Raw genomic sequence first — 14,817 nt, forward strand, 5'->3', positions numbered from 1 at the left:
CAAAATCATCTCAAAGTCTGAAAAATGTTTTATTTTGTTTACACAGCATATAAGTATACATTGAGTGAATTCACAAAAATGTATAACATATCCCTTCTCCATATAAGGTTAAATGAACCACTTGCCACAATATGACCCATCCTGTAAAAAATATATATATATAGCAAATCAAATGTTATTTATCACATACACATATTCAGCAGATGTTATTTACCCTAGTAAATATGAAAAATGACTTCCATAATAATGTTGGATATGGACAGTGTACTCGTTAATACAGTGCATTCGGAAAGTAATCAGACCCTTTGACTTTTTCCCACCTCAATCTACACACCACCCCAATAATGACAAAGCAAAAACAGATGACATTTTTGCAAATGTATATGTAAATTTAAAAAAAATAAAAATGAGTTGCATAAGTATTCAGACCCTTTACTCAGTACTTTGATGAAGTAACTTTGGCAGAGATTACAAACTCGAGTCTTATTGGGTATGAAACAACAAGCTTGGCACAGCTGTATTTGGTGATACAGAGCCTCTCAAGATCTGTCAGGTTGGATGGGGATCGTCGCTACACAGTTATTTTCTGGTCTCTCCAGAGATGTTCGATCGGGATCAAGTCCCGTCTCTGGCTGGGCCACGCAAGGACGTTCAGAGACTTGTCCCGAAGCCACTCCTGCGTTGTCTTGGCTGTGTGCTTAGGGTCATTGTCCTTTTGGAAGGTGAACCTTCGCCCCCAGTCTGAGGTCCTGAGCAGGTTTTCATCAAGGATCTCTCTGTAATTTGCTTCGTTCATCTTTGCCTCGATCCGGACTAGTCTCCCAGTCCCTGCCATTGAAAAACATCCCCACAGCGTGATGTTGCCACCATGCCTCGCCGTAGGGATTGTGCCAGGTTTCCTCCAGATGTGGCGCTTGGCATTCAGGCCCAAGAATCTTGGTTTCATCAGACCAGAGAATCTTGTTTTTCATGGTCTGAGAGTCCTTCAGGTACCTTTTGGCAAACTCCAAGCGGGCGGTCATGTGCCTTTTACTGAGTGGCTTCTGTCTGGCCAATCTACCATAAAGGCCTGATTGGTGGAGTGCTGCAAAGATGGTTGTCCTTCTGGAAGGTTCTTCCATCTTCACAGAGGAACTCTGGAGCTCTGTCAGAGTGACCATCGGGTTCTTGGTCACCTCCCTGACCAAGGCTCGTCTCCCCTAGTTGCTCAGTTTATAGGAAGTCTTGGTGGTTCCAAACAAGGCCACTATGTTCTTGGGGACCTTCAATGCTGCATAAATGTTTTGGTACCCTTCCCCCAGATCTGTGCCTCGACACAATCCTGTCTCGGAGCTCTATGGATAATTCCTTTTTGCTCGTACATGCACTGTCAACTGTGGGACCTTATACAGACAGGTGTGCCTTTCCAAATAATTTCCAATCAATTGAATTTACCACAGGTGGACTCCAATCAAGTTGTAGAAACATCTCAAGGATGAGCAATGGAAACAGGATGCACCTGAGCTCAATTACGAGTCTAATAGCAAAGGGTCTGAACTACATATGTAAATAGGTATGTTGTTTTCTTTTAAATACATTTGCTAAAATGTCTAAACCCGTTTTCGCTTTGTCATTATGGGGCATTGGAGAGAATTTAAAAATAATTGTAGAGTAAGGCTAACAAAATGTGAAAAAGGCTTAGCAAATGTGTTGTTCAATTACAGATCCAAACAGTAGGATTCTGTTGGAGTCAGCCTACTATCTGTCCATTTTCCTAGATGAGACAAATTCTCCTCTTATTACAAGTGCCACTGTACTTAAAGTTCATACAATTAACACATGACATGAGACGAGACATCTTTTGTGTTTGTGACTTGTCTTTTTTTTCTTCTTTAATTATTTTTTTTTTTTTAAATCGACAAGCAGAATGCCATAGTTACCTTGATCACTCATCAATAGTACTGACTCCATTCAGGGCGGTAATTTGAAACTACTGCCAGGATGGGCGCAAAAGAATATGTCTGCTTTATAGCTGGTCAATTGATCTTACATTTATGCTACACGACAGACTGTAGAATTTCCCAGAAAATACATTATTTTAACCAAGTCGTCATGTTTTATGGATTTCTACTAATTTGCCGATATGACAAAATACTCTCAAATGGTTTAAACCAAGAGATGTTAAAAAATAAACTATTCTGTAGAAACTAAACAATAACAGCATCAATCCAACAAAAAAATATATATTACAAATTCTGTTAGCAATAACTTATTTCACATCATGCAATAAAAAAAAAATTGGAACAAGAACACAAGTATCAGATTGATTTTCTTCAAATGTGTTGGCAAGCAAGTAAAAGTCCCTACTTTCTCTTTCTGGTGGCACTTAAGTTCTTCTGATGTCGGCTTATTTTCTTGATGAGGTAAATGACCGATTGAAGCATTTGATAGGAGTGATGGGGGGGGGTGGGGGAGATGTGTTAGGAGTCTACCCAGCTCTGCTCCACGATGGCAGAAACTCTCTTCTCGTACTCCCGCTTGTTTTCTTGATAGAGCTGTGCAGCCTGGCTGTTGGCTGGACTGTTAGGATTCGGCTCATCCAACAGGGACTGCGAACACAAAAAAAAGAAGTTGTGATTGAATGTACCGGTATGAACGTGTGTAGTTCTTCGACACTACACTTTTAGTGAGGTGTCTGAGTCTTACATACAGTATATCCAGGAGCAGAAATAACACGACAATGCTACATTACAACAAAGGTCATACAGAGCATACTGCAAAACACAAATTAAGTACACTACATAAAGAACCTGTGTTGCATTTGTAAAATGCACACAGACAAAGTAGTCTCATGATGTCAGACTGATGGAGGAGAGGATTACAAACCTACCTGGATAGACGTCAAAATGGACGACACATCATACGTGGGGCTCCAACGATTCTGAAGGATGTCTAAACATATACTTCCATCTGCATAGACTGCAAGATCAAAAGGATTGTTTTAATTTCAAAGAAAGATGTATACACAATCACATGACACAGAATAGCTTACTCGCTGGAAGAGCTAAATACTGAAAAGTTCATACCAAGTTCACTTTCCCATCAATAACGTGACCAAAGTATTTAGGACATCTCGAATGTGTCCATAGGGACTCTCTTACCATTTGGGTGAAACATTTTGGAGATAAATCGAACCGTGGGTGGCTTGTTAGGGTACTCTTCTGAAAATTCTATCACAAGTTTAAAAGTTCCTGCAGAGAGAGAGAGACAATTAGTGTTACTAAAAAGAGACATCCGTTCCTCATTAATCAAACTAAACCTTTATGGAGGGGAGAAAGAAAAGTGGTCCACCCCACAGCTAACAGTCTGTCACATGACTAATATAAGCCTGAATATGAAGGCTGACTCAGCACTTTCTCCAGATTCCACACAGCATAATTAAAGGAGGCGGAGTCATGCACCTGTTCAAACTGATCACACTTCGGAATACCAAGACAGTCTTTGCTCTTGGCTAGCATGACTGGGAAAAGTAAGAAAGCCAAGTTTATTGTTTTCAACCAGTTCATGGGTTACAGTAGTGTTATGATAAACTGATGATTTACATTCCTGTAAGCCAACTCAAACTGAATTAGACATTTTTTTTATCTTACCATCCTCAAATGGTGTACCCACAGGCCTGCAAATAAAGAGAGGAACAATTACTTGTACTGTAACAAGCTCATATCTAGTAATTAGACCCCGACTAACAAAACAAACATATTGCCCCAATGGGGAATATTTAAGATAAATAAAGTTAATTTCAGTTAAGAGTAATTAACACAATGCTTAACATATGTGTTTCCCCTTTATGTAATACATATGATTTCAAGTGTTCTATTTGTGAAACATTTGCATCAAGAGTTGATGGTCACTATGCATACTTGATGCTGTATGTTATGTATTAAGCTCATACTTGATGCTATATGTTATGTATTAAATTGAACTTTATATGTCACATGTGCCGAATACAACAAGTGTAGACTATACCGTGAAATGCTTACTTACAAGCCCTTAACCAACAGTGCAGTTCAAAAATAAGAAATTATTTACCAAGTAGACTAAAATAAAAAGCAACACAATAAGAATAATGAGGCTATATACAGGGGGCACCGGTACCGAGCCAGTGCGCATGGGTACAGGTTAGTTGAGGTAACCTGTACATGTAGGTGGGGGCGTAGTGACTATGCATAAGTAACAAACGAACAGCGAGTAGCAGCAGTGTACAAAAGGGGGGGTCAATGTAAATTGTCCAGTGGCGATTTTATGAATTGTTCAGCAGTCTAATGGCTTGGGTGTAAAAGCTGTTGAGGAGACTTTTGGTCCTAGACTTGGAGCTCCGGTACCACTTGCTGTCCAGTAGCAGAGGAAAGTCTATAACTTGGGTGACTGGAGTTATATTGGATAGGCAATCACTTAAATGAAACTACAAACCTCAGATTTCCCACTTCCTGGTTGGATTTGTCTCAGATTTGTCTTTTAGTAAGAGCCTGGGGTTAGTTTTTTGGGGGTGGATGGGGTTAGTCTCTGATTGGTTGGGAGTTAACTGTGTTAGCCTGGGGATCTGGTTCCTCTTCCTAACATCATCTGATGACATCATCAGAACAACATTCTATCTTATCTTACGCCTGCCATATGGGTTCTGTTATATTCACAGACGCCCTGTAATTTCACTGGCTGTTGGCGTGGTGGGACGCTAGAGTCCCGAACGATCCCAGAGAGGTTAAGTATTTTATTCGAATGGGTGGCAACCCTAAATCTAAATATTGCTGTTACATTGCACAACCTTCAATGTTATGTCAAATTCTGGCAAATTAATGACGGTCTTTGTTAAGGAAGAAATGGTCTTCACACAGTTCGCAACGAGCCAGGCAGCCCAAACTGTTGCATATACCCTGACTCTGCTTGCTCTGAATGCAAGAGAAGAAACAAATTTCCCTAGTTAATATGAATTTCTTTTTACTAAATATGCAGGTTTAAAAATATATACGTGTGTATTGATTTTAAGAAAGGCACTGATGTTTATGGTTATGTTCATTGGTGCAACGAATGTGCTTTTTTCACGAATGCGCCTTTGTTAAATCACCACCCATTTGGCGAAGTAGGCTGTGATTCGATGATAAATTAACTGGCACTGCGTTGATTATATGCAACGCAGGACAAGCTAGTTAAACTAGTAATATCAACCATGTGTAGTTAACCTGTTGCGACTCTGGAGGCAGTATTTTAAATTAAAAAAACGTTCCCGTTTTAAACGGGATATTTGGTCAGGACAAGATGCTAGAATATGCATATAATTGACAGCTTTGGATAGAAAACACTAAAGTTTCCAAAACTGTAAAGATATTGTCTGTGAGTATAACAGAACTGATGTTGCAGGCGAAAAATCCAATCCGGAAGTGCCCCAGGTTTTGAAAGCGCTGCGTTCCAATGAGTCCCTATTGAGCTGTGAATGTGCCATCAACGAGCTTACGCTTTCTACGTATTCCCCAAGGTGTCTACAGCATTGTGACGTAGTTTTACGCATCTATGTTGAAGAATAGCCGTAGGCGGCCACATTGCGTAAGTGGTCACATGGTGGCTCCGAGAGAGATTCTCGCGTAAAATACAGAGGTAGCCATTATTCCAATCGGTTCTAAGGAAAAACGAATTGTCCCGACGGATATATTATCGAATAGATATAAAAAAAAAAAACACCTTGAGGATTGATTATAAACAACGTTTGCCATGTTTCTGTCGATATTATGGAGATAATTTGGAATATTTTTTGCCGTTTTCGTGACTACAATTTCCGGGCGATTTCTCAGCCAAACGTGAAGAACAAACGGAGCTATTTCGCCTACAAAAATAATATTTTGGGGAAAAAAATGAACTTTGGCCATCTACCTGGGAGTCTCGTTAGTGAAAACATCCGAAGTTCATCAAAGGTAAATTATTTCATTTGATTGCTTTTCTGATTTTCGTGACAAGGTTGCCTGCTGCTAGCAAGGCATAATGCTATGCTAGTCTATGATAAACTTACACAAATGCTTGTCTAGCTTTGGCTGTAAAGCATATTTTGAAAATCTGAGATGACAGGGTGATTAACAAAAGGCTAAGCTGTGTTCCAATATATTTCACTTGGGATTTTCATGAATAGGAAGATTTTCTAGGAAGATTTATGTCTGTTGCATTATGGTAATTAGTGTCAGGCGATGATTACGCTCCCGGATCCGGGTTTGAGAGTCACAAGAAGTTAACTAGTGATTATGTTAAGATTGTTTTTATAAGATAAGTTTAATGCTAGCTAGCAACTTACCTTGGCTCCTTGCTGCACTCGCGTAACAGGTGGTCAGCCTGCCACGCAGTCTCCTTGTGGATTGTGATGTAATCGGTCACAATCAGTGTCCAAAAATGCCAATTACCGATTGTTATGAAAACTTGAAAATCGGCCCTAATTAAAATCGGCCATGCCGATTAATCAGTCGACCTCTACTTGAATCTCTCGACCCGCTCCACTACAGCCCCGTCGATGTTAATGGGGGCCTGAGGGAGAGGTTGTTGTCCTGGCACCACACTGACAGTTCTCTGACCTCCTCCCTATAGGCCATCTCATCGTTGTCAGTGATCAGGCCTATCACTGTTGTGTCATCAGCAAACTTAATGATAGTGTTGGGAGTCGCGTTTGGCCATGCAGTCATGGGTGAACAGGGCACACAGGAGGGGACAACGTACACACCCCTGAGGGGCCCCAGTGTTAAGGATCAGCGTCGCAGCGCGTTGTTGCCTACTGTTACCACCTGGGGGCAGCCCGTCAGGAGGTCCAGGATCCAGTTGCAGAGAGGGGCGTTTAGTCCCAGAGTCCTTAGCTTAGTGATGAGCTTTGTGGGCACTATGGTGTTTAATGCTGAGCATTCTCACATACAGTGCCTTGCGAAAGTATTCGGCCCCCTTGAACTTTGCGACCTTTTGCCACATTTCAGGCTTCAAACATAAAGATATAAAACTGTATTTTTTTGTGAAGAATCAACAACAAGTGGGACACAATCATGAAGTGGAACGACATTTATTGGATATTTCAAACTTTTTTAACAAATCAAAAACTGAAAAATTGGGCGTGCAAAATTATTCAGCCCCCTTAAGTTAATACTTTGTAGCGCCACCTTTTGCTGCGATTACAGCTGTAAGTCGCTTGGGGTATGTCTCTATCAGTTTTGCACATCGAGAGACTGACATTTTTTCCCATTCCTCCTTGCAAAACAGCTCGAGCTCAGTGAGGTTGGATGGAGAGCATTTGTGAACAGCAGTTTTCAGTTCTTTCACAGATTCTCGATTGGATTCAGGTCTGGACTTTGACTTGGCCATTCTAACACCTGGATATGTTTATTTTTTAACCATTCCATTGTAGATTTTGCTTTATGTTTTGGATCATTGTCTTGTTGGAAGACAAATCTCCGTCCCAGTCTCAGGTCTTTTGCAGACTCCATCAGGTTTTCTTCCAGAATGGTCCTGTATTTGGCTCCATCCATCTTCCCATCAATTTTAACCATCTTCCCTGTCCCTGCTGAAGAAAAGCAGGCCCAAACCATGATGCTGCCACCACCATGTTTGACAGTGGGGATGGTGTGTTCAGCTGTGTTGCTTTTACGCCAAACATAACGTTTTGCATTCTTGCCAAAAAGTTCAATTTTGGTTTCATCTGACCAGAGCACCTTCTTCCACATGTTTGGTGTGTCTCCCAGGTGGCTTGTGGCAAACTTTAAACAACACTTTTTATGGATATCTTTAAGAAATGGCTTTCTTCTTGCCACTCTTCCATAAAGGCCAGATTTGTGCAATATACGACTGATTGTTGTCCTATGGACAGAGTCTCCCACCTCAGCTGTAGATCTCTGCAGTTCATCCAGAGTGATCATGGGCCTCTTGGCTGCATCTCTGATCAGTCTTCTCCTTGTATGAGCTGAAAGTTTAGAGGGACGGCCAGGTCTTGGTAGATTTGCAGTGGTCTGATACTCCTTCCATTTCAATAGTATCGCTTGCACAGTGCTCCTTGGGATGTTTAAAGCTTGGGAAATCTTTTTGTATCCAAATCCGGCTTTAAACTTCTTCACAACAGTATCTCGGACCTGCCTGGTGTGTTCCTTGTTCTTCATGATGCTCTCTGCGCTTTTAACGGACCTCTGAGACTATCACAGTGCAGGTGCATTTATACGGAGACTTGATTACACACAGGTGGATTGTATTTATCATCATTAGTCATTTAGGTCAACATTGGATCATTCAGAGATCCTCACTGAACTTCTGGAGAGAGTTTGCTGCACTGAAAGTAAAGGGGCTGAATAATTTTGCACGCCCAATTTTTCAGTTTTTGAATTGTTAAAAAAGTTTGAAATATCCAATAAATGTCGTTCCACTTCATGATTGTGTCCCACTTGTTGTTGATTCTTCACAAAAAAATACAGTTTTATATCTTTATGTTTGAAGCCTGAAATGTGGCAAAAGGTCGCAAAGTTCAAGGGGGCCGAATACTTTCGCAAGGCACTGTAGGTGTTCCTTTTGTCCAGGTGAGAAAGGGCATTGTGGAGTATGATTGAGATTGCATCATCTGCGGATCTGTTGGGGTGGAATGCAAATTGGAGTGGTTTTAGGGTTTCCAAGAGGATGCTGTTGATGTGAGCTATGACCGGCCTTTCAAAACACTTCATGGCTACCGACGTGAGTGCCACAGGGCGGTAATCAATTAGGCAGGTTACCTTCGCTTCCTTGGGCACAGGTACTATGGTGGTCTACTTGAAACATGCAGGGATTACAGACTCAGTCAGGAAGTGTCAGTGAAGACACTTGACAGTTGGTCCGCGCATGCTTTGAGTACACGTTCTGGTAATCCGTCTGGCCCAGCGGCTTTGTGAATGTTGATCTGTTTAAAGGTTTTGTTCACATCGGCTACCGAGAGCGTTATCACACAGTCATCCAGAACATATGGTGCTCTCCTGCATGCTTCAGTGTTGCTTGCCTCGAAGCTAGCATGAAAGGCATTTAGCTCGTCTGGTAGGCTCACGTCACTGGGCAGCTCACGTCTGGGTTTCCCTCTGTAGTCCGTAATAGTTTTCAAGCCCTGCCACATACGACAAGTGTCAGAGCCAGTGTAGAAGGATTCAATCTTAATCCTGTATTGACACTTTGCTTGTTTATTAAACTCATACTTGATGCTGTATGTTATGTATTAAACTCATATTTGTTGATAGTGATTGACGTCAGACTGGAGGTACACTGATATTGATGACCGTATGAACATTGTGTGATTCTGTAGCTGCTGGCAAAAAGTCTGTATTTTGTTGTGACTTTGAACAAGCCTCTCTGGCTGTTGAGAATGGCTTACCAAGAAAAACTTCCAAAAGGACTAATTTGAGGCTGAAAGGAGTTGGAGCACTCAACAAAAAAAGGCAGAGATGTATTTATTTTTATTCCCCCCCTCCCAGCTGTTGTTTAGAGAACATTGGTGCTGTGATATTAGAATATAAGGGCTTCCTTCATACTGCAAGCAGACACAAAATAACAGTATCCATGAGTTTATCTACCCAGAGTCAGATTAAAGGCCTCATTGCCAAAAGCATCCCTTTAAAGAAGGCAAATTAGACATTTGTCAGCCTCTGCTCTGGAGATGGTCTCCCTGAATTATTGTAATAAATTTAAATTATTTTGATTGATATGATCAACGCCTGCTCTCACTTTTGTTCACCAGGAGATGCTCTTTACACCCTCCTTATAACAAATAGAATGTTGATACAGACTATTAAATAGCACATTGCATTACAAATAAGTTTAATATATGATGTGGCTGTTACGTTGTGATGGTTATTTTAATCCTGTTTGGACCCCAAGGACCCTAATAAATACAAATAATGAGTATGACTATGCAATACATTCCAGGTTTCAGATACATTTATTTTGTTAATTGGAAATGGGAATATTTGTGTGGCAAATAGCCTCCACAGTTCAACAATTACATGTCACCATCTAAACTAACCCTCAGCCAACACACACCTCTGGCTCCCACTCTGACTGTAGCCTAAAACCACAGCTCAATTTGCCCATATCCACATGGTCCTGATGCCCATGCCAGGATGATCACACTGGCACAATAACTTTAATTTTTTTATTTATGCGTTATTTTACCAGGTAAGTTGACTGGGAACACGTTCTCATTTGCAGCAACGACCTGGGGAATAGTTACAGGGGAGAGGAGGGTGGGATGAATGAGACAATTGTAAACTGGGGATTATTAGGTGACCGTGATGGTTTGAGGGCCAGACTGGGAATTTAGCCAGGAAACCGGGGTTAACACCCCTACTCTTACGATAAGTGCCATGGGATCTTTAATGACCTCAGAAAGTCAGGACACCCGTTTAGCGTCCCATCCGAAAGACGGCACCCTACACAGGGCAGTGTCCCCAATCACTACCCTGGGGCATTGGGATATCTTTTTTTAGACCAGAGGAAAGAGTACCTCCTACTGGCCCTCCAACACCATCTGGTCTCCCATCCAGGGACTGACCAGGACCAACCCTGCTTAGCTTCATAAGCAAGCCAGCAGTGGTATGCAGGGTGGTATGCTGCTGGCAAAATAACAAGGGTGGCTTTAGAACACTCACCCAAAAATAACAGCATTCCACATCATGATGTTATTCTCTGATGGAGCACCACTCACGCCAGTTGGGGGGTCTTCTTGAAGTCTGAGGACAGAAAAACCGAGAGGAAACAATAGAATGAAACCTAAACATCAAAAATATTTTGGAGCAAACAAGACGACAAGTGTGCATCCTATTAAACTGAAAGAAGTGTTATTGCTTGTTTGCAAAACAACAGCCATGCATGACAATCACTCTAGAATCCAGAGTCCATTGTGGGCTTCAACATACAAAACAACCCAAACGGCATTATTACAACCTTAAATATCGGTCCTCCTTGCCGCTTATTATCACCAAACCCCAGTGTTCTCTGGTAACTCTAAATCCAGCAGTACCATTCCAAAGCGCACCGCAATAAATTTTAAAAACAAACTTCAACAGCTTACCTTCACGCACCAGGTGAGACAGTTGGATCTACAAAAAACAACAAGTCTCTACAGAGAACACCACTGACCCCATTTACTGTAATCCCCGTGTCAACGAAAAGGCTACTACATGGTGCTGTTACCAATTGTGAGTCCCATTTGAATCATGTCACTGTTCCCTGCAAGTCCAATAAAAAGCATGAGCTGGCGAATAAACTGTAAGCTATAAAAACAAAGAGTTGCATAACCTCAAAGTAATTTGTTTGGTAAAAACCAAACTGTGCCTTCGTCAGGGTAATGTCATGAATGCTTGAACCAGGTTATGTAGACAAACAATCTACTAATTGCACTGTTTGTCTACATAACCTAGTGATGCTGAAACATTGGTGTTTTTTTAACCAATAAATGACTGAAGGTATATACACTGCTCAAAAAAATAAAGGGAACACTAAAATAACACATCCTAGATCTGAATGAATGAAATATTCTTATTACATACTTTTTTCTTTACATAGTTGAATGTGCCGACAACAAAATCACACAAATTATTAATGGAAATCTAATTTATCAACCCGTTGGAGGTCTGGATTTGGAGTCACACTCAAAATTAAAGTGGAAAACCACACTACAGGCTGATCCAACTTTGATGTAATGTCCTTTAAACAAGTCAAAATGAGGCTCAGTAGTGTGTGTGGCCTCCACGTGCCTGTATGACCTCCCTACAACGCCTGGGCATGCTCCTGATGAGGTGGCGCATGGTCTCCTGAGGGATCTCCTCCCAAACCTGGACTAAAGCATCCGCCAACTCCTGGACAGTCTGTGGTGCAATGTGGCGTTGATGGATGGAGCGAGACATGATGTCCCAGATGTGCTCAATTGGGTTCAGGTCTGGGGAACGGACTGGCCAGTCCATAGCATCAATGCCTTCCTCTTGCAGGAACTGCTGACACACTCCAGCCACGAGGTCTAGCATTGTCTTGCATTAGGAGGAAGCCAGGGCCAGCCGCACCAGCATATGGTCTCACAAGGGGTCTGAGGATCTCATCTCGGTACCTAATGGCAGTCAGGCTACCTCTGGCGAGCACATGGAGGGCTGTGCGGCCCCCCAAAGAACTGCCACCCCACACCATGACTGACCCACCGCCAAACCAGTCATGTTGGAGGATGTTGCAGGCAGAACGTTCTCCACGGCGTCTCCAGACTCTGTCACGTCTGTCACATGTGCTCAGTGTGAACCTGCTTTCATCTGTGAAGAGCACAGGGCGCCAGTGGCGAATTTGCCAATCTTGGTGTTCTCTGGCAAATGCCAAACGTCCTGCACGGTGTTGGGCTGTAAGCACAACCCCCACCTGCGGACGTCGGGCCCTCATACCACCCTCATGGAGTCTGTTTCTGACCGTTTGAACAGACACATGCACGTTTCTGGCCTGCTGGAGGTCATTTTGAAGGGCTCTGGCAGTGCTCCTCCTTGCACAAAAGCGGCGGTAGCGGTCCTGCTGCTGGGTTGTTGCCCTCCTACGGCCTCCTCCACGTCTCCTGATATACTGGCCTGTCTCCTGGTAGCGCCTCCATGCTCTGGACACTACACTGACAGACACAGCAAACCTTCTTGCCACAGCTCGCATTGATGTGCCATCCTGGATGAGCTGCACTACCTGAGCCACTTGTGTGGGTTGTAGACTCCGTCTCATGCTACCACTAGAGTGAAAGCACCGTCAGCATTCAAAAGTGACCAAAACATCAGCCAGGAAGCATAGGAACTGAGAAGTGGTCTGTGGTCACCACCTGCAGAACCACTCCTTTATTGGGGGTGTCTTGCTAATTGCCTATAATTTCCACCTGTTGTCTATTCCATTTGCACAACTGCATGTGACATTTTTTGTCAATCAGTGTTGCTTCCTAAGTGGACAGTTTGATTTCACAGAAGTGTGATTGACTTGGAGTTACATTGTGTTGTTTAAGTGTTCCCTTGATTTTTTTGAGCAGTGTATATATGGAGTAGAGGTCGACCGATTATGATTTTTCAATGCCGATATCGATACCGATTATTGGAGGACCAAAAAAGCCGATCCCGATTAAATCGGCCGATATTTTTTATTTATTTGTAATAATGCCAACAATACTGAATTAACACTTATTTAAACTTAATATAATACATCAATAAAATTACTTTAGCCTCAAATAAATAATGAAACATGTTCAATTTGGTTTAAATAATGCAAGATTGAATCCCCCGAGCTGACAAGGTGAAAATTTGTCGTTCTGCCCCTGAACGAGGCAGTTAACCCACCATTCCTAGGCCGTCATTGAAAATAAGAATGTGCTCTTAACTGACTTGCCTAGTTAAATAAAGATTAAATAAAGTTTTTTTTTTAATACCGATTGTTATGAAGATTGTTATGAAGACTTGAAATCGGCCCTAATTAAATCGGCCATTCCGATTAATCGGCCGACCTCTAATATGGAGTGTGCGACTCTTTGTTTTTATAGCTCTGTAAGGAAATATTGATGTTGCCAACCAGATACTTGCTGTGTGACGTAGACTACAAATAGACTAACTAATAAAATATCTTATGAACAATGCATGTCTAAAAATAGGTGTTGTGTGAGACTGAATTAAACTAAGCATTTACCAAAGTCACAATGCTTATCAAGAAATGCTCCATTTGTCTATTTTACACACAAGGACAGTTGATGGCAGAGGAAGCCAGGTAGAGTAGGAATAGAGATGTGACAAATGATACAATTCTGAAAGTTTAAACTGCCATTTAAAAAAATATGTTTTCCGTTAAAACGATAGCAAAACCTCCATGTGAATTCACAATTCACCTGCGATGCTGCCAGCAACGGCTTGGGTCTCACGGTGTCCCCTTTCAGATGGTTAAGCATTGCACCTGTACCTCAATTCGACCTCGCAAAGTTTGTATTTCCTTCTCAAAGTATTGCAATACAGGACTTCACTGTGGTCGCTTGCCGTTCTCTGCCATTTGTCCTTACTGTTATTAACAACAATGACACATACGTGGAGAGTCAACTCCCGGTGTCGACGGACATTTCTGAGTGTCAAGATTCAGCTTGGACTCGACTCCTAGGATTCAGTATTTCAGTTAGTGGTGGCAGAAGTTAAATGCCATTCCAAACTTCAGTTATTAAATAACGAAATCACGGACTACAGTTTATCCTGGCCCATAGACTACATTCAGGGTGAGGAACCATATAACATCAAGTTGTAAAATTGGTAACTACTCCTTTAACTTAGATAGCTAGCTAAATACAAGTATATTGATGAATAAAAACAAGTTAACTGGCTAGTAGCACATCTGTGTGGCTCTAGCATACTGGCTAACTGAAGCAACATTGTTACATCTTACTCTAGCTAGCTAGGTACCAGACAGTACAACGTGGCTAGGTATTAAATTAATGACTGGCTCATTGATAGCTAGCTACAGCCAACTCTGCACTGTACACGCCTCAAATGAACGGTACTGTTAGCTAACTAGAGCCAAGTGGCTAGCTAGCTTCCAGCAAGCGTTACTGTAGTTAGATAACGTTACCTAGCTAAATACAAAAAAACGCAGAGCTAAAACACTGCATTACCTTTTGAAATCTCTCATAAGTCGTCTTCTAGCGGGAGTAGACATGATTCAAAGCGTAAGAACGTATACTTTGGTCATACAAATCTATCGAAACGGTGTTATTAAGGGGTAAATCTTTCGTCTGTGCTTTTCTCTTCTTCTCGACACAACTACGGTGACGTCATGTACCTCCAC

The 14,817-nt window shown here is 41.9% G+C and overlaps 1 protein-coding gene across 1 annotated transcript; it reads right to left on the bottom strand.

The window, feature by feature from the left end:
- Nucleotides 1-13: 13 nt before the first annotated feature.
- LOC139420781 (ubiquitin-conjugating enzyme E2B (RAD6 homolog)) lies at nucleotides 14-14,817 on the bottom strand. The gene is made up of 6 exons (XM_071171040.1): nucleotides 14,645-14,817; nucleotides 10,647-10,727; nucleotides 3,630-3,655; nucleotides 3,141-3,230; nucleotides 2,870-2,958; nucleotides 14-2,588 (listed from the first exon to the last, which is right to left on the bottom strand). Exons 1-6 carry the CDS (start codon nucleotides 14,686-14,688, stop codon nucleotides 2,460-2,462), a joined length of 459 nt encoding a protein of 152 aa, XP_071027141.1. The 5' UTR covers nucleotides 14,689-14,817; the 3' UTR covers nucleotides 14-2,459.

The sequence above is a fragment of the Oncorhynchus clarkii genome, chromosome 12, assembly GCF_045791955.1.
Source record: "Oncorhynchus clarkii lewisi isolate Uvic-CL-2024 chromosome 12, UVic_Ocla_1.0, whole genome shotgun sequence".
Classification (NCBI taxonomy): domain Eukaryota; kingdom Metazoa; phylum Chordata; class Actinopteri; order Salmoniformes; family Salmonidae; genus Oncorhynchus; species Oncorhynchus clarkii.

Coding starts and splice junctions, on each gene's coding strand:
- LOC139420781 (XM_071171040.1), bottom strand. CDS start 14,688: ATGTCTACTCCCGCTAGAAGACGACTTATGAGAGATTTCAAAAG. Junction 10,728..14,644: donor CTTATGAGAGATTTCAAAAG/GTAATGCAGTGT, acceptor TTCTGTCCTCAG/ACTTCAAGAAGACCCCCCAA. Junction 3,231..3,629: donor GGGTACACCATTTGAGGATG/GTAAGATAAAAA, acceptor CTCTCTCTGCAG/GAACTTTTAAACTTGTGATA.